At 56.3% G+C, this 19,787-nt stretch overlaps 1 protein-coding gene across 3 annotated transcripts in view; it reads right to left on the bottom strand.

The window, feature by feature from the left end:
* TSPAN11 (tetraspanin 11) overlaps positions 1–19,787 on the bottom strand; it is a 62,325-nt gene that overhangs the window by 9,569 nt on the left and 32,969 nt on the right. For all 3 annotated transcript variants that reach the window (XR_009736663.1, XM_061418232.1, XM_061418233.1), the window contains one exon: positions 10,808–10,999. Coding sequence is in view for 2 of the 3 variants with exons in the window: in XM_061418232.1 (XP_061274216.1) it covers positions 10,808–10,999 (192 nt within the window). In the remaining variant the exon portion in view is untranslated. The remainder of the gene's footprint in view (positions 1–10,807; positions 11,000–19,787) is intronic.

Raw genomic sequence — 19,787 nt, 5'->3', positions numbered from 1 at the left:
GTCCTGCAGTGTTCTTGCAGGAGTCAGGGGGTCGGGATTGCCTGCCCGGAGGCCTGTGGCTAGGAGGGACAGGGAGGGGGGCTGAGGGAGAATGGGCAGGAAGGGGCCCCTCCCCCAGCCCTAACTAGTGCTGCCTCCTTCTCCAGGGGGAACTGCCTACCCATTGGCCACTGGGTCACTGGACTCCAGGGAAGGCTCAGCCTGGGGGTGAATGTGGGAACCAGCATTCATCAGGCAGGGGACGGGAGGAGGGCAGGAAGGGGTACAAGTGGGAAGGAGACCACGCAGGGCCTGGCCTGCGTGGGGCAAGTTCTGGGGTGATGCTGGTCCACGGGGCTGCAGGGCTAGCTTGACCACCTCCCAGCCCCTGGGGCAGCTGGCACAGAGGAATAACTTTCCACTGAGAGCCAGGCTTCCATTCAGGCTGAGTAAATCACCCCCTTCCCCACAGCCATCTTCCTGGGTCCCGCCCTCCCAGCATCAGAGCTGCCAGCAGGGCCCCAAGTATGGGTGGGGTGGGGCCCAAGGCAAGAGCACAGCGGGGGTCCCTGGTCCCCCTTCTCCACCCACCCCCAGGGTCAGGCTGGAGGCTGCTCAGAGGTCTGTGGATATGCCCTTGCTGCTAGAGGAACCTCTGGGATACGGGGCCTGGATACAGGGCCTGGAAACCCAAGCAGCAGTGATGGGACATTGGCTGACGTCCAGGCTCAAGTCCAGGCTCAGCCTCTGGCTGGTTCCACATGGGGGCCCCTGGTGCCTTTTGTGAAGCGATGATGTGGCGCAGTGAGTGGGGGGCTGGAACCAGCCTCCCCATCCCCCTAAACCCAGGCAGCCAGGCCTGTGTGGCTGAACCAGCGGTTGGGATGACGGCACTAGCCTGCCGCCCCCTCCACCCTCCTCTAGCAGGTGAGAGCCCCTGTTGCCCTGCCTGCCTGGCACTGAGACCACCCTCCTGCCTCCTGGCCCCTACTCGCAGTGACCGCTCCCAGGCTTCCTGAGTGCACACCGGGGCCCTCGGTGCTGGGAGGTCCAGCGCCCCTCCAGCCACAGGTCACGTGGGAGGGTGGACCGTGATGCCCCCGGGACATCACTGCTACAGTTGCTCCTGAAGCTGGGCTGGCGCAGAGGGCTGATGGGAAGGGAGGGGACCCAGCCACATCCTGACGCGATGGCAGGCTAAATGAGTACCTGCCAGTCACTCAGAACCGCCCTGAGGCATCAAGCGGGTGTCAAACGTGCGACCTGTGACCCTCGACAGCTGTCAGGAGGGAGGGGAGTGTTCCCAAGAGGCTTCCAGGCTCCCTCCCACCGGCGCCCCGGATGTGAAGATGCCTCCGCAAGGGGAGTGAGGGTCCGGCCGGGGCTCGGGGGATGGACAGCGGGTGCCAGCGGCGGGGTGATCAGGGAGCAGGGCGCCGGCTCCAGGCAGCAGCTTTGGCGGTCGCAGGCGTGTCACCTGCGCGGGGGAGGCCCTGAGTCACAGCTCAGGGTGACAGTCCCTGGGGTGGGAAAGGGTCGTGCTCATTGGGACCCTCCTGCACGGAGATCCTCCCACACAGGGAGCCTGGCAGCCTGGCTTCTAGAGCAGGGCTGGCTGCAGCCTGGGCATGAGGGGCCAGGCTGGGGCGGGGGGCTGTGCCATCAGGGGCCACGAGCTGTAACACGCCTCATCGTTGCACCCCGTCTCGCACTCCACCACGCCTGCCCTGACTCCCCGGGTCCAGCCACATCATCCTAGCACTCCCACAGCACAGAAGTCTGTGTAGACAGTCCCTGAACCCAGGCCCAGCCTCCCAGTCTTTCTTCGCCCTGTTCCCAGGCCTCCCTGGCCTTCCACTTGCAGCTCATCACAGCCTCCCGAAGAACCCACCCTGGGTCCCAGCCCCAGCGCCTCAGCGCTTCACCTGCCTCGTCTCCTGACGACAACGCCTGTTTTGCTTCTCCCCTTGACCAGGCCCTGGTCCTCCACTGCGGCTTCCCCTGCCCACCTCCTGGTCCTCAGGCAGGAGTCCACAAGTGCGTGAGTGGCCTCCACTGGGTGAGGGGCGCGACGTCACCCGCCGCTCCCTGGAGGCTGTGTCAGCGCTACCGCACTCTCCCCAGGTGGCCGTGAGCCCCTGGGGCTGCACTCTCCCCAGGTGGCCGTGAGCCCCTGGGGGAGTGGGCCCCTCTCAGGCTCCTCTGGCTCTTCCTCAGGGCCTGGTCCAGAGCTGGGTCGCCAGGCTCGGAAAGCAGCTCCAGGAGACCTGCAGGTGCGTTTCTCACTGACCTGCAGGTGCACCTGTGAGATGGGGAACTGGCCGCAGCAGGCAGCCCACACGTGGGGGCAGCAGCTTAATCCTTTTCTGATCTGCAGATGGCGTGAAATTGTTGCTTTAGCTTATGCCAAAGTTTCTCCACCTGGTGTGATTATGCTCCCCACCCCACCCTGGGACAACTGGCGATGTCTGGAGGCGTTTTTTTGTTGTTGTCATAACTCGGGGAAGGAGTGCTGTTGGCTTCGAGTGGGTAGAGGCCCCAGGGACACGGTCATGGGGCAGGTCCCATGGCAAAGATGATCTGGCCTGAATGTTACTGGTGCCAAGGCCGCTGAGAAACCCTGACTCACACATTTACCTTCAGGCTCTGAGGCTGATGCTAGGACTTGATTTGCGTGTGTGCCTCTAAGTACTATGGGAGACACGGCAAAAACGCGTCTGAGGAAGGTTGTCTGGGCCCTGAGAAGCCTGAAACAACACAGACAGAAGCAGGTGAGGGGTTTTACCCTGCGCCTGCCTGGGAGGGCACCTTCACAGCAGAACGTTGCTGACCGTGATTCAGGGCAGGATGAGGGATGTCCACGTGGCATCAGCTGAGGGCACCTTGGGACCTGGAGTGCAGAGAAGATGTTGCTGTCTGGGGGACACTCTGGGGTCCCCAGGTGGGTCCTTGGGAAAGGGCTGGCCCAGAAGGTCTGTGCATAGTACTTGATTCTGGGAAGCATGAAGAAGGTTCTTAAGCTACAGCATGTCTCCTTTAAATTTGCTTTGCTTTAGTTTGGAATTATTAACAAAAGGCAGTACAATGTTCTCAGATCCCCTGTGAGTCATTTGCAGAAGTCACATTTCAACATGAGTCAGGACGTAATGGACCCCAAGCCCACCATCCCCAAGGGGCCCCCAGAATTCCCAGCCTGCAGCTTAGTGGGTGATAACTGTTCACGGGTGCCGCCTTCTCAGGAGCAGGGGAAAGGCAGTTTTTCTATATGGGAGTGATGGGCAGGATCCTCTATACCACAACACCCCCCCCAACCCCAAATTAGCTCTCCCTGGGCAGAATCTGTGCCTGATCCACCCAGATGCTCCCCAAGCACACACAGCAGGTGCTCCCTGCGCGACCCTGTTCGTCACACGGCTCTGTGGCCCCAGCGTCACATATGCGCATGGAGGGGCTACAGTTTGGCCGAGGTCACACCGCTAGCATGGAATTGAACCCAGGATCCCGGCTGCAGAGCTTGGTGCTGATCCCACTGGCTCCCTTCGATGGCTGATGGCATGGGGGGATGCGGCGGGCGGATGGGCTGGATGAGCTCATGGTGGGGGGCCAGGGTTAGGGGGACGCCGGGCATCAGGAGAGGGTGGTGACAAGAGGCAGAGGGGAAACTGGGCACAGGAGGGTCTCTCTCCAACCACCACTCAGCCCCCAGCCTACAGCGCCCTCCGGGCAGGCCAGGCACGGCCCCTCCTGGGCAGGCCACCTCCTCCCTAAGGGGCCCTGAGCCTTCACACCTGTGCTGGAGTCACAGCCACAGCTCTGATGCCTATGTCCGTCCCGTTCACTCTACTCAGCCCAGCCTGACCCTCCGAGTCCGGTGACTGCCCAGCTGAGCTACACCCACCGTGCGCACACCGGGCGTGCCTCAGTCTCTGCTGGTTCTGCGTGGGTTTGCTGCCTTGACCACATCTGTGTGTGCAGCTGAGCGCCATCTAGTCTGGGCTTGGGCAAGGCCTCCACAAAGCCCTCACCGAGCCAGAAGGTCCTGACCGTGACCTCGTAGCCACACCCTTCCTCCTGACCCCGTCTGACTCCCGGGACTCAGGCCTGTCCGACCCACAGCGATGTTCGCCGTATGGCTCTGACCTGCATCTCGTCCTGTCCCCCTGCTCCGCAGGGTGAAAGGAACGCACCCACACCCACTCCTCCCAGACCCCTGCCCCTTGCTGAGTTTTGTGACTGCCTCCCAATCCTGTACTCAGCCCTGCCCCCCGTCCTTCCAGAACTGACCCCCCAAATCTTGGTCTGATAGAAACCAGTAATGAGATTTCCAAGGACAGCTCTAGGAACCTCTGCCCCAGAGCCCTCCATTAGGACAGGCCCCTTCCAAACACACCAGACTGGAGCCTAGTCACAGAACGGACCAGCCTGCTAAGACAGAACAGGACCCAAACATTCACCTCCACCCTGTACCATCTACCAACATTTTTTTTTTCTTTAATTCTCTAATGGAGTAGTTTGCACTAGAAGAAAAGGTGGATAGTTTCTAAAGTTACGGATCCCAAATGAAGCTGAAACAGCACAACCCTTTCTGAACCAATCTGATACCTTCTTTAATGAGAGACTCCACAGGAACCATGCAAAACTATTCCTCCTTGTGACATTAAGGTGATTAATTAGCAAGTGGGTCTTCAGATGGACTTACCCTGCCTGTATCTGGGGCAAGCCGAGCCCCAGATACAGTTTCTGAGGTGGATTCAGTGGTGCCCACGAGACCGGGCAACTTAGCCCAGCTGGTGCTGTCCTTGAGGTCAGTTTTAAGAACTTTATACCACTGGACTTTGGGAATTTCTCCCTGGGACTGCTTCTGCCACAAAGAAGGGGGTTTGGACAAAGGTTTTCTCCTCTGTCTCCTCCACAATCAGCACAGTCAGGGATGGAAACCAAGCCACAGCTGGCTCGGTGTCCAGGCAGGTGGGGGTGAGGCAGAGATACTGGCCGGCTTAACCCAGAGACAGTCTTGACTCTCTCCGGTGGGGAGAGAGCAGAGTCAGGTGCGGCTGAGCTTGAGTCTCGGGAAGAAGAGCCGGCCCGCAGCCCCTAGCTTGGCTGTGTGATCTGATCATGGCCATGGGAGGGTCAGGGAGCTTGGAACAGCCAAAGAGGCTGGACCAGAAAAGACAGAGCCAGCTGTTTGAGCAGCAGTTACCTCAGGCCACGTTATTTGCTGGCAATTAACTGCCGGCTGGAGGCAATAAGGGCTCGGGGTGCAGCTGCCTACTTGTTCGTGCAGAAAAGTGAGGATGTGGATTTTGGAGCCTGGAGCCATTCCAGTAACAAAATATCACTGTTGGAAGGATGAAGGTGACCTCTACCCTCCTGGCCCCAGCCCAGCCACAGTGACTCCACCGGGCCGGGGGCTGCTCTGCAGGACGCCGGGGTGTGCTCTGGTTCCTGTCTGATGCTGATACCCGAGCTGGCCTGAGAGGCTGGGAGCAGAGAGAAGGCCAGGCTGGGAGGGGAGTTTTTCCTCTCCACATCAGCTCTGCTCCACGGCCAGCCCTCGCCAGGCCATCCTTGCTGGGCACTTGCTTGTGAAATAAGGTTTGTGTGGAGCCCTAGACCAAGGCCACAGGTGCAGAGTGCCACACCAAGGTCATCTCCAGAACTGACAGAGGCCCATAGCAACTGTTGCCATGAGCCCCCCTGACTTGCGACCCAGGGACTGAATCCCCGTCTCTTGCATCTCATGCATTGGCAGGTGGGTTCTTTACCTCTAGTGCCACCTGGGAAGCCCCAGCTATGTTAGACTCATCTCCAGCTCAGCCGAAGGCCTTCTCTGGTGTACTCACAGCTGACCCCTGCACCCCAGCGCTCTGCAGCCTGACCCCCACTTCCGAGTGGGCCAGGTGGTGGGTAGCCAGGTGACCGGCCCCTAGTCCTCACCTCTGTGTTTCCCTTTGCACCCAGAATGCCAACCATGGACCCCGAGTCATGACAAGCTGAGTACCCACTCCCTGTGTGGGAGCCCTCCAGGAAGTGGGGACAGAGGCGGCCGGGACAGGGGAAGGGCCTGGACCAAGCCAGGGTGATGGCCGTGTGACCTCGGGCAAGTCTGTTTTTCTGGGGCTGCGGTGAGGGTGGGGTGGTTCACCCCTTGGCCGCCAGGGAGCCCCTTCCTGTGCAGCCCCTAACCTAAGCAAGGCCAGGGAGGAGGAGGCTGACGGGAGGATCTGAGAGGAAGGGGCTGAGTCTCGCAGGCAACCGACCGTGTGCTGTCCTGGTGGGGTGCAGAGCTGAGTTCAGCCCAGGCCCCAGCTGGGAGACTGGGGCCCTGGGTGACTGCATGGGGCACCTTCTGGACGGCTCCTGGGGCTACTCATACCTGATTCCCCAAGAGCCTGGCGAGGGTCCTCTTGCCCACTCCACGCCCCCACTGCCCCAAATCAAGCAGATAAGCAGAGGCCCTCTCTGACGGGGCAGAGTCAGGGTTCCCCAGGCCTCGGCTGTAGGACCCATTCCTTTGACACACGCAGGTGGTGACACCAAGATCAGAATGTCACCAACAGACGAGGCTGTGACCACCTGTCTGGGTGACTGGTGGGGCCCTGACAAAGTAAGGAATGGGTGAGAAAACAGCCTGGGGAGGGACTTCCCTGGCAGCCCAGTGGTTAAGACTCCGTGCTTCCCATGCAAGGGGCACAGGTTTGATCCCCGGTCAGGGAACTAAGATCTCATATACCACATGGGGTGGCCACCCCACTCCTCCAAAAAAAAAGAAAGAAACCAGCTTGGGGAGGACATGGTCAAAACCATGGACATGGAGATCCAGGCACCCTTTCTGCCACCCTGTCCCCTGCTTCTATTGAGAGAGTGGCCCAGCCAAGATGTGGGGACCCTGGGAGTCACGGCCCTAAGAATAACTCCATTTATTTAGGCTCCTTCTCAAAGGAGCTGGTGCTGGTGATGCAAATGATAATTATAGCCACACTTGATGATCTTTATATAATGTGGTGACTCGTTTCCTAAGACCTAAAATACTGTCTTGTTCTCTTCATGCTTCCCCCCAGCCCCCCGTATGGGGATGGGGACATTAAGGTGGCCAGGAGGGGCCAGGTGACTTCCAAGGGGTCCCCGAGCAGGCTGCACGAGATACAGTTTCTACTCCAGCCCAGACTGCACGGGTTAATGAAGCCCAATGGAAGTGCTGCAACTTGGGGTCCCCTCATTTTCAAAACTGGTTCTAGAACTTTTTCCTTCAACTCCCTCTCCTAAATATAAAAGAAGCCCTGATGAAGACCCAGCTGAGCCTGAACCACCCATTCTCATCTTCATCTGACTGAAGATGTGAGCGTTCAGAGCCCGCATTCAAAACTCTAAAAACATCCCTTGCTTTCGATCAGGGTAGCATCTGTCTTGGTCATCGTCTTGGACTGGGCTGGCCTGAATGACCCGGCTCATTCACGCAGGCTGCGCTAAAAAAGAAGAGCTGGCATGAATAATTTAAATCTTGCTCCCTTTCCCCTTTTGCAGATTTCCGACTTCTCGCTGATCATGATTTCGGCACCAGCGAAGACGTACTATTCCTGTCCCTGATGAACATTTCCTTCTGGGGAAAGTGACTCTGAGGGGCTGCAGATGTGCTGGAGGAAGGGCTCGGGCCGGGACAGATGCCGTGCCTGTGGGAGCCGGCTGGCCCTCGCCTGGCAGCTCGAGGGAAGCTTTTGATGTCGGGCCCCTTCCTCGGCCTGAGCTAAGCTGGACATAGACTCTTCGGATGCCTGGTCTTTCATCTCCCCCTCTCCTCTTCAGGGGCCACTTTAGATAGCATTCCACTCACTGCACTTCTCCTTTAGCTGACTCAAGGTTTCAAAAGGAAGTCAGACACGGAGGGGGAGAGAAGAAATGAAACCAGGAAGGAAACTCCAGAAACCACAGAACGCTTTTAAACTGCCTTAAGCATCCCCGCTTGCCTCCAAATGGGAGCCTGGGTTTTAAAATGTCTACTTGGGTTAACCAGAGAAAAAGTCTGATAGCCATCTTCTTGGTTAAAACATTCTGATGCTCAGTAATTCAGGGGCTGTGGGCCAACAGGTGGATGACTCAGGGTCTGCCCCCTCACCTGTGTTCAGTCCCCAGACTGGGTCTGTTTCTGATTCTTTCAAGGGTCGGGCAGGGAAAAGCAAAGGAAGAAGACACCAGGTTTTGAGGTTTGCTGTCTATAAGCCCTGGGCTCCACACTCCTAGATAGGTGTGTGTGTGTGTGTGTGTGTGCGCACACACACACAAGCACTTTCTCCTGACCTCACTTTCGAGGGGATGCCTCTCTGAAGTGTCTAGTTAGTGATGCTGGGGCACAGAGACCATTGGTTCTGTGTAGATGGAAGTGAACGCAGGCAGGAGGGTCAAGGTGGGGCTGAAAAGGACGATAGCATCTCATAGCAGCCTGTCCAGCAGCCCCTGTGGCCCCTGTCCTGCCACCAGGCCCAGGGAGATGAGAGGTCTATTTTCTGACCTTCCAAAGCTCAGAAGGGTGAAAGGTGTGCTCCGGGGCCACAGGCCCAAGCTTCTGGCCTTCCTGGGTCTCCGCATCTTCCCTGCATGGTTGCTCCCCTCCACCTACCTCCCCAGGGCAGGTCTCAGACCACGTGATGGTCTGGCTGTGATTGGGGAGGCCGGATGGCGGGACAGGTCTCACAGATGGACGGTGTAGGAAGGGGAGGCTGCGGTCGGTGCTGGGTGGGCCGGTTATGAACCCCTTGGCTCTCCTCTGGTCCCCAAGGATGCCAAGGGGAAGAGCCCAGTGGCCCCAGCCCCTGTAAGCCTCTGTCCCATCACAGCTGGACCTCCCTGCCCCCATCACACTGCATCCCTGGTCACTCAATCAGGCCCTGTATTCTCTCTTATCCAGCTTACAGTGGTCTGATCAGGGGCATCAGCAGGCTCACTGGGACTCTGGCGTGGGGGACATTGTTGGAGACGGGCTGGTTCAGGGCACCCCTGTCCTATGGCTGGAAGGACAGGTCAGGTCAAAGCCAAGCTCTGGAGGCTGGTCCCTGTGGGCCTTCAGCCCCTCCCCCTTTCCTCAGGAGCCACATCCGCATGGCCTGCACCTTGCTCTGGGCGATCCTCAGAACAGAACTAAGAACTTCTTCCAGGCAGGGGAGAGCGGTCCCGCTGAGCCTGGACCGCAGACTGCTGCATCCAGAGCTAAAACTAGGTTACGGCTGGTGAGAGAGGCCCGGGGCTCAGCCCTTCCAGATGGAGCTTCCTCTCCCTGGTCGGATGTGTGGGTCCCAGGCTGCTGGGTCAGCAGTGGGCACGTAAAGACGGGCGGGGGGTGGGGACTGACCTCAAGGCTTCTTCTCGTCACCTGATTCCTGTAGCTCAACCTGGTTCCTCACTGAGACTCAGACTGGATCTGCCTTGACCCTTCCTGTCTATGTCTGAATGTTTTGCAGCTTCCCTCCCCTGCCCTGGTGGCTCAGATGGTAAAGAATCCGCCAGCAGTGCAGAAGACCTGGGTTCGATCTCTGGGTGGAAAAGATCCCCTGGAGGAGGGCATGGCAACCCACTCCAGTATTCTTGCCTGGAGAACCCCATGGACAGAAGATCCTGGCGGGCTACAGTCCATGGGGTTGCAAAGAGTTGGGTGCAACTGAGCGACTAACACTTCTTAATTACTGTCCACACAGGGCTTGTGGCTGGGGACATGAAGGGGGAGATGCCAGCCGGGCCCCAGGGAGCCTGATCTGTTGACAGGTGCCCAGGAGGGAGGGAAGGAGGGAGGGTCAGGCCTGGGAGTCCAGAGTGGGACTCCGGCTTCTGCCTCCTCGGGTATAGCCCTGACTTCCTTCCCTGGTGCTCAGGGTCAGCGGTGGTGGTGGGGGGCACTCTTCCCAGCTTCCCAGGGGGTGTTTGTCAAGGAGCCTGTGCCTACCCCACCCATGAAACAAACACCTGCCTGAACGATCCCACCTGAGTCTGACCAAGCTTCTACATCCAACTCCCAAAGCATCATCAGGACGGCATGGGAAAGTCCAGACGGGGAGGGAGCAGAGCCATCAATGAAATGGCTTCCTCCAGCAGGTACATTGCGAGGAAGAGTCAGAGATTGATGGGGAGCGGAGAGACCGAGAGAGACCCGAGGGACAACTCGGCTGACTTTAACACACAGACCTCACTTCCATCCTGATTCAAATAAACTGAAAAAAAAAAAAAAAAGAATAGCTTATGGCTCAACGGGGGAAATCTGAAATTGCCTGGTTATTTCATGATATTAAGGATCGGCTCTTAATGGTTTCTAGGTGTGATAACGGTCTTGTCGTTACCCTTTCTAAAAAGAGAATCCTGATTTTTGAGGTATACCCTGAGGCACTGACAGATGCCGTGCTGTCTGGGGTCTCGGGTGGGGGCGGGGCAGGGGGCAGGCAGAGAGGATTGGCTCTGAGATGGTGGAGGTGAGTCTGGGTGATGACACGAGCTTCATGAAAACATTCTTTCATTTTAGCCTATGTTTGAAAATCGCCATGATAAAACCTGGACAGAGGAAGAAGAGGAGGAGACGGGAAGGAGGTGAGGGAGCAGCTTTGCCACCACCAGCGAGGTGTCCTCCTGGCTTAGGTCCTAATAAGAACCTGGAGACGGTGGCAAACAGCCGGCCCGTGGCCACCCACCCCTCCCCAGCCTGCCCTCTGCAGGCCTCAGAGCCGGGGCCGGTGTCCCCGAGTGGGGCTCTCAGCACGGAGCCTGGTCGGGGGGTCAGGGGGGAAACAGGTGGTCGGAGGCCCCGGGCAGATGGCCCCCTCCTCCCTGCTGGTGGGCAGGCACTCACCGCAGAGAGGCAGCCCCTGTCCTCGCGGATGACGGCGCCAAAGCCCAGGAAGCCGGTCACCATGACGAGGGCGCCCGCGAAGATGAGGATGTAGGCAGAGGCGGCGAAGGTGCTGGAGGCCAGGACGCCGAGGTAGCCGCTCTTCTCCACCAGGGTCCAGACGCCCACGGCCATAACCGCGGCGCCCCCCACCTGCGGGACACGGGGTCTGAGCACCCACTCCGCACGGGACCCTTCTCGCCCATCCACTCACTTGGTCCTTGGAGGAGCCCGAGGGAAGGGTCTGGCTGCCCATTTTGCAGATGGGGAAACAGAGGCTTGTCCATGGTCGAGGGGAGAAGCAGGGACAGGGCAAGAATCCAGGTCTGGCCCCCCAGTCCCGTTTCCCACCATGATGCCCGAGAATCTCTGTCACGAGTCAGGGACACTTCAGTCGTGGGGACCCCTCCTGCCATTCTGCCGCTCGTGTCCCTGGAGGGGCGCTTTCACAAGCCCCCTTCTCATCGCCCTGGGGGGCCACACGACTGGGCTTCTTCCCTGCGCTCTGCCAATGGAGGACAAGCCCCCAGAAGAAGGGGAGCTGCCTGAGGGCCACCTCTAATGGGAGACATGGGGCAGGGCTGGCTCCAGCTCTGGGCCCTGGCCTGTGGCTCAACCGTGCTGCCCCCTCGGCAGAAGGGACACGTGCCCCACAGGCTGCAGTCGCTCTGGGACAGCAGGACATTGAGCAGGAGGGGAGGAGTCCTGTTTGCTGACTGATCCTTTCTAGCCCTGATCCCAGGAAGGGGCCCTGGGAACACACCTGCCCTGTTCCTCCTACAGTGAGGCTCAGCGACCCTTCCTGTGATGCCGGGCAGAGTGTGTGTGCCTGTGTGTGTCCCCAGGGGCCGGACGGGGACCTCTGTGGGTGAGTGGGGGCTCCTTAACCATGGGTCTGCCCCACACACCTCTAGGACTCAACTTCCCATGTCCTCTTCCGAGCTTTACAAGAGTCCAGGAGGCTCAGGGCAGGTAGGTGGGAGCGCACATTTCCCCTCTTTTGCACATGAAGAAATGGAGGCTGGAGGGACTAGAATGTGCTCACGAGCACAGCCCTCAAGTTTCAAGACTGAGACGAAGATCCAGGTCTGCCGAGGGCCAATCCGAGTATGCCATCCTGGGACTGCGCACTCTGGGCTGGGAGGCTCTCGACTCACTCCTGCTTTTCAGATACACGTGTTTCCTTCTAAGGACCATTTCATCCCCCTTAGCACCTCCAGCAGGTTAAGAGAACCACCTCTGAGTGGAATCCACCTGCTCTGATTCCATGACACATTTTTTTCCTCACATTGTAACATCTCTAAGATCAAGATTTTTTGCAGTCTCTTGGACTGCAAGGAGATCATACTAGTCAATCCTAAAGGAAATCGACCCTGAATATTCATTGGAATGACTGATGCTGAAGCGGAAGCTCCAGTACTTTGGCCACCTGATTCAAAGAGCCGACTCATTGGAAAAGACCCTGATGCTGGGAAAGATTGAAGGAGGGAGAAGAAGGGGATGACAGAGGAGAAGATGGTTTGATGGTATCACTGACTCAGTGGACATAAATTTGAGCAAACTCCAGGAGATAACGAAGGACAGGGAAGCCTGGTGTGCTGCAGTCCTTGGGCTCCCAAAGAGTCGGACACGACTGAGTGACCGAACACCAACAACAAAGATCAAGATACGTCTTACGGTTGATGGCATCTGACAACCACACTTGGCAGCACTCCTGCCTTGTACTGAAAACAAGGGTGTATCTTCCAAGTGATGGTATCTTAGATTTGATGAAATCCTGGCCTATGATGGACTTTCCAGTCCTCTGAGGGCATGGGCTATCTCTGGCCATGCAATCTCCATGACCAGTAAGGGATTTCTTACAACTGGGTCCGCGGGATTGTGTCAAGTGAGGGTTTCCAGCAAAATATTCAGCACATATTCTTTCTGCCCCTACAGTCCACCTGAGAAGGTTGGGGTTGAGGGCCTCAGCTGTGCATAACTAGCTGTGTGACCTAAAGATGGTCCCTGAACCTCTCTGGGCCTCATGTCTCCATCTCTCAAACAATGGAGGTGTATTAGGCCAGGGGTTCCCAACCTCTAATCACCAAGGGCCCCTTTAATGACTTTCTCCCAGGGGTCTTAGGTTTTGAAGGGCTTCTGTCTACCAAATGCAGTGTATTACATGATAATTCATTTCTCATTTCTTATTAATCAAAGGCACATGCTACTACCAAGAAGAGATTCTGAGCAGCACGAAACAGCCAACATGATCACACTGAGTGGCTCTAACTTTTAGCACGTGTAGGGTCTTTAGAGAAACCTGCACATCATCCACGAGGCTTGTCGACCCCACAGGCTTACACTGGATCTAGAACCACCCAAAGGGACAGGCATGGACTGCCCTGGGGACACCTAACCCACTGAGAATCTGGTAAACAGCTCTGCACACAGTGCCCAGAGAAGTGCCATCCACATGAACTAACGTGCCCTGCTTCAGGGGTCGTGGTCCCATCTTGCATAGACAACGACTCCAGCGTAGATGCCTCTGGGGGCCCCCGCCATCTCTCATCCTCTAAGACAGTGCTCCTCAGTCGGGCTGCACTGCCTGGGGACCCCGGAGCATCACCCAGGTGATTGGGGGTGGGACTGCCATGGTTCCTTTACCAAGTTCCAGTAGCTTCCAGTTGAGAACCATTACATAGTTTCCTAGTTAACAGGGGTCAGTGTTCTGTCCCCCTTCCCCGAGCAGGACCCCAAGAACACCTTCCCTTTGGGCCACCATCTGGAGGCGCCTGGCCGGGCTCTGGACTGCCCACCTCCTTCCCTGTCTGCGTCAGGGTGCTTGCAGTGATGGGAGCTTTGGGGTATAAGGTGGGGTAACGAGGAGCAGGATTTTCAGTCCAAAGGGATGAAAATCAGATTATGCAAGAAAGGAAAAGACTATGTGCTCCCAGGAGAGGAGCACACTGACCCCTAAAGGAAGAGTGCATCCTGCGGTCACAGATGGGCTGGGGTCTCACAAGGCAGGTGGGGCCGCAGCTTAGGCACGGTGGCAGCAGGCCCCTGCCCACACAGGAGGGTCTGGGTGGACACAGTGCCCTGATTTGGGTCTGGAAAGCAACAAACCCAGACTGGTTCTGACATCCAGAAATCAGGAGGCGAGTCCGAGTCAGTGGGGCCCCCAACCCTCCCCTGGGGTATCCCATGCGTCTTCTGGGGACACGGAGTGGGTTTCAAGTCCTCCAGGGGGATGTCCTCCTTGGGATCCAGTTGGCTCTTTAGAAAATCATCTTTAGGGACTTCCCTGGTTAGTCTAGTGGTTAAGACTTTGCCTTCTAATGCAGGGGGAGTGGGTTTGATCCCTGGTCGGGGAGGTAAAATCCCATATGCCTTGTGGCCCAAAGCCCAAAAGACACACAAAAAAACCCAGAGCACTCATAGCTTTCGCCAAGCAGTTCTGAGATGTCAGGTCAGCAGAAAGAGCAGTGGAAGAGGCCCCGGGGGAGGATGATTCGGGCTGGAGCCAAATGACCCCGCTGAGCTGGGCAGACGGCTATTTGCATAGAGTTGATCCAACAGCATTTGGCTCTTTGCAGAAACTGGGTTGGTTTCCTGTGGAATATTAGGTACATCTTTCAAAACCAGAGCCTGCAGCCAATCAGCCAGAAAAACCCTGCAGAGGGTGAAGCTGGCCTTCTTACCCATGAGGACACACACAGGCCGGGAGGGGCGGCAGGGCACCCAGGCCGTGTAATTTTAGGAACGGCCCATTTATAGAAGAGAAACATGGCCAAAAAGTCGCTTGTCATCACGGGGAGGATTAGCCTGAGTGGCCTGCACACGCTGGTTCGGAGAGACCTCAGGCTGCAGGCAGAAAAGGAAAGCAGGCAGAATGGAAAAGTTACTGCATGTTTTCCTTGTCTTGTGTGGCCGCTGAAAGGCTTTCTGTGCTGGGGTTGGTGGAGGACCGGCCGGTGGAGCAGGCCCAGGATGGTGGGGGTCCCAGTGGAGGGACCCTGGACAGGAGTGGGATCGCCCAGGTGACAGTGTTGTCCTCTCCCTTAAGTGTTTGCTGCAGGCCTCCAGGGGCCAAGCACCACCTGGACTGGAAGGACTGGGAGCTGGATGTGAGTTCACCCAGTCAGAACCACTTCTGTCCTCCAGCTCCCCACCCCTGGCAGCCTCATCAACGGGACCGCCACTGCCCAAAGCAACCAGCCCCCCAGGGTCACTCTGGACTCTTCACTCTCCTGCAGGGACAGCAGGGGCCTGTCCCCCTCTGACCTCATAGCTCACCATCTGCCACCCCAAGTGTTGCCACAGCTTTTCGTCCCCCCACCCCACCCTGGAGAAGGCTCTTGAGAGTCCCTTGGACAGCATGGAGATCAAGGACATCAAACCAGTCCATCCTTAAGGAAATCAATCCTGAATACTCATTGGAAGGACTGATGCTGAAGCTCCAATACTTTGGCCACCTGATGCGAAGAGGGGACTCATTGGAAAAGACCCTGATGCTGGAAAAGATTGAGGGTGAGAGGAGAAGGGGACGGCAGAGGATGAGATGGTTGGATGGCATCACTGACTCAATGGACATGAGTTTGATCAAGCTCCAGGAGATAGTGCAGACCAGAGGAACCTGGCATGCTGCAGTCCATGGGGTTGCAAACAGTAGGACATGACTTAGCAACTGAACAACAGCCCACCCTGTCCTCCTGGTCCCTGCTCACTCCAGAGGCAGTGTGTGTGCTTCCAGGGCTGACCAGCTGGGATCCCCACCGAAAAATCGCCCCCAGCACCCAGCACCCAAGGCCCCCAGCCCAGACTCAGGCGTGGATTCCTCCAAGCAAACTGTCTGGTTTCTGGGCCGCATCAGGGACAGCTCAGAGCAGTCACCCCAGGCTTCCTCCTGGACCAGCCTCCCCACCGTGGCCCTGGGCAGACCAGATGAGCAACCCCGCCCCAAGCAGGGCCTGTCCCCCAGCAGATGCTGCAGCTCAGAGAGGCAGATGCCCAGGCACCATGGGGTCCTGTGACTTCGGCATCTTAAGATGGGACGTGGCAGAAACGCCAGCCATGGGGCCCCTCATGTTCTTCCTCAGATGGCCTGCTTCAGGAGGTGGGCACAGGCCTCATTCTGTGGGGGTGATGGTGAGCAGTGAAGGCTTCTCCTCTCGGCGGGGAGGTGAGCAGAGTCTCTTCCTTCCCTGAGGACCCTGGAGGGGTGCTCTCAAGACGCCTCTCTCCCCCTGGCTGGGCAAGTCCTCCATCACAGCTGCCTCCCGCCTTGGCCCGTGTCCTCCCACGGGATCCCAGGAATCTCCCGGAGGCCGAGCCCCACGGGCCCCTAAGGGAGATGCCCACCCGGCAGCCAGCACCCCAGACAGCACAGAGCTTCCGGAGCAGAGACGCCTCTCCAGGGAAGGGAGCCGCTGCTCCCCGGTTCTTCCAGCCCGCGCAGCTCCTGAGAGGCTGGGAAAGCCTTGATTATTAACATAGCCAAGCAGCTAATTAAAACAATAAGTTAGAGAGCACCACTGCAAGAGGGATGGGAACTGTAGGGACCCGTGTAGGACACAGGAGGGAGAGTAAAGCATTTCCTAGCAAGCCTGAGTCACGCTCATTTTAGAATCATGAAAGGATTGGCATTTTGGTGCCTGACCCAGAGCTGTATCCTGCTGGTGAGATGGGCACAATCAACTCTGCGTTAATGGAACTGCATGGTGGGGTGGGGGAGTCAGGGGCAGGTGATGGTGAAGGATGGGGGGCAGGCGTGGGATGAGGCGGGGGTAGGGGTCCGGAGGTGGGGCGGAGCTTAGATGTAGAATGTGAGTGTGTACTGCCATGCTACTTCAGTTTTGCTTATATTCTTCGCACTCTGTGTGTCTAAACTGCCCATGCCATCAAAACATATCTTAATCCGGGTTCAACCCTGACCCCTGGGGACATTTGGGAGTTCACAAGGGCATCAGCGGGGTGGGTCTAAGGCTGTGGTTACATGTCCGTGGTCTATGGAGATGGAAGAGCAGCAGACTCAGAGTCAGAAAGCCCAGAACTGACCTCCGGGAATCATCTCAGCTGACATTTCATCATCTACAGAACGGGAGTGAGGATAATTACAGAGTGCTTGTAGGATCTTTTTGGAGAGTGAGATGATTTATAACCCTCAAACTGTGCTGCACTGGCAGCTGGTGGAGGCTTGGTTTAAAATCTCATCAAGACCTTGCACTGCATAACTGGCACCTGAATCTCCCCCCGACCAACCTCCATCCCATTGCTCTGGGTGTTTCAAACTTCGGGATGTAACCATTCAGGGCTGTGAGATAAACTTGGTGGGATGGATGTAACCTGCACTAAAGGGCTTCCCAGGTGGCTCAGTGGTAAAGAATCCACCTGCTAATGCAGGAAGCATGGGAGACATGGGTTCCATCCCTGGGTCAGGAAGATCCCCTGGAGGAGGAAATGGCAACCCACTCCAGTATTCTTGCCCGGAGAATCCCATGGACAGAGGAGCCTGGTGGGTTGAGGTCCACGGGGTCACAAAAAGCTGGACAGGACTTAGCGACTAACAGCAAGAGCAACAGCACCCTGCACTAAAACGCAGAACAGAACACCCACCATGAGACGGAGGAGAACATACGAGTGCACAGCACACTGAAAGGTAAGTTTAGCTTCATGGAGGCGTTTCTTGTGCGTTCATGAACTGCTTACATGGGTCGTGATCCCCAAAGCCATCAAGTCAGAGATCTGGACACAGAAAGCTTTTGGAGGTGAGGCAGACCCCTTAGTCTAATCCCCGTAGCAACGCAGAGCAGCTAAGCATGCAGTAAGTGCCAGAAATAAGAGGGAAATGTTTTCCTCGATACTAATCTTTAATTCTTACAGGTACTGGTAGTCCCACACGACGTATGAAAACAGCGAGGCTCGGTGGGATGAAGTGATTTGCCTAATGTCTTAGTCTGCTCAAGGTTGCCATGATAAAACACCATAGCTGGGCAACTTAAACAGAAATTTATTTCCATTTCTCACAGTTTTGGAGGTGGGAAGTCCTGAAAATAAGGTGCCGGCTGATTCAGTTTTGGTAAGGATCTTCTTTGCCTACGGACAGCTGTCTTCCCACTGTGTCCTCAGGTGTCCTCTGGAGAGTGCTCTCGTCCTCCACTTAAGGCCACCAACCCTATGAATTAGGACCCCACCTTTATGATCTCCTGTGAGTGCATGCATGCTAAGTCGCTTCAGTCGTGTCTGACTCCTTGTGACTCTGTGGCCTGTAGCCCGGCAGGCTCCACTGTCCGTGGGATTCTCCAGGCAAGAATACCCCTTCTCCAGGGGATCTTCCCGACCCAGGGATTGAACTCAAGTCTCCTGCATTGGCAGGTGGATTCTTCACCACTAGCGCCACCTGGGAAGCCTCTTATGACCTTCAGTTCAGTTCAGTTCAGTCGCTCAGTCGTGTCTGACTTTTGCGACCCCATGGACTGCAACACGCCAGGCCTCCCTGTCCATCACCAACTCCCAAAGCTTACTCACATTTATGTCCATTGAGTTGGTGATGCCATCCAACCATCTCTTCCTCAATCGTCCCCTTCTCCTCCTGCCTTCAATCTTTCCCAGCATCAGGGTCTTTTCCATTGAGTCAGTTCTTCACATCAGGAGGCCAAAGGATTGGAGTTTCAGTTCAACATCAGTCCTTCCAATGAATATTCAGGACTGATTTCCTTTAGGATGGACTGGTTGGTTCTCTTTGCAGTCCAATGGACTCTCAAGAATCTTCTCCAACACCACAGTTCAAAAGCATCAATTCTTCGGCGCTCAGCTTTCTTTATAGTCCAACTCTCATATCCATACATGACTACTGGAAAAACCATAGCCTTGACTAGACAGACCTTTGTTGGCAAAGTAATGTCTCTGCTTTTTAATATGCTGTCTAGATTGGTCATAACTTTTCTTCCAAGGAGTAAATGTTTTTTAATTTCACGGCTGCAATCACCATCTGCAGTGATTTTGGAGCCCCCAAAATAAAGTCTGTCACTGTTTCCCCATCTATTTGCCATGAAGTGATGGGACCAGATGCCATGATCTTAGTTTTCTGAATGTTGAGCTTTAAGCCAACTTTTTCACGCTCCTCTTTCACTTTCATCAAGAGGCTCTTTAGTTCTTCTTCACTGTCTGCCCTAAGGGTGGTGTCATCTGCATATCTGAGATTACTAATATTTCTCCTGGCAATCTTGATTCCAGCTTGTGCTTCATCCAGCCCAGTGTTTCTTATGATGTACTCTGCATATAAGTTAAATAAGCTGGGTGACAATATACAGTCTTGACGTACTCCTTTCCCAATTTGGAACCAATCTGTTGTTCCATGTCCAGTTCTAACTGTTGCTTCCTGACCTGTATACAGATTTCTCAAGAGGCAGGTCTTATGACCTTATTTAACCTTCAGATCAGATCAGATCAGTCGCTAAGTCGTATCCGACTCTTTGAGACCCCGTGAATCGCAGCACGCCAGGCCTCCTAAACGTTCTGTCTTCAAATAGAGCCTCACTGATGACTCAGGCTTCAACACATGAATCCCAATGGGTTACAGTTCAGTCCACAGCACCATGACAGTAAACAATATGCTCTGAATTTGAGCTGGAACTTGAGCCTGAGTCTTCCTGGCATGCTCTACTGTGTCACTAATTCATGGGCTTCCCAGATGGCACTAGTGGTAAAGAACCTGCTTGCTGATGAGGAGACATAAGAGATGCAGGTTGGATCCCTGTGTCGGGAAGATCCCCTGGAAGAGGGCACAGCAACCCACTCCAATATTCTTGTCTGGAGAATCCCATGGACAGAGGAGCCTGCTACAGTTCATAGGATTGCAAAGAGTTGGACACGACTGAAGTGACTTAGCACATACCCCTAGGACACTGGGAACACGCAGGACTCGGAGCTGGAGGCAATGGATGACATCAGAGCCGAT

The sequence above is a fragment of the Bos javanicus genome, chromosome 5 (genome assembly GCF_032452875.1).
Source record: "Bos javanicus breed banteng chromosome 5, ARS-OSU_banteng_1.0, whole genome shotgun sequence".
NCBI classification, from domain to species: Eukaryota; Metazoa; Chordata; class Mammalia; order Artiodactyla; family Bovidae; genus Bos; species Bos javanicus.
The sequence above is the reverse complement of the archived record's forward strand: the minus strand, read 5'-3'. Positions and strand labels throughout refer to the sequence as shown.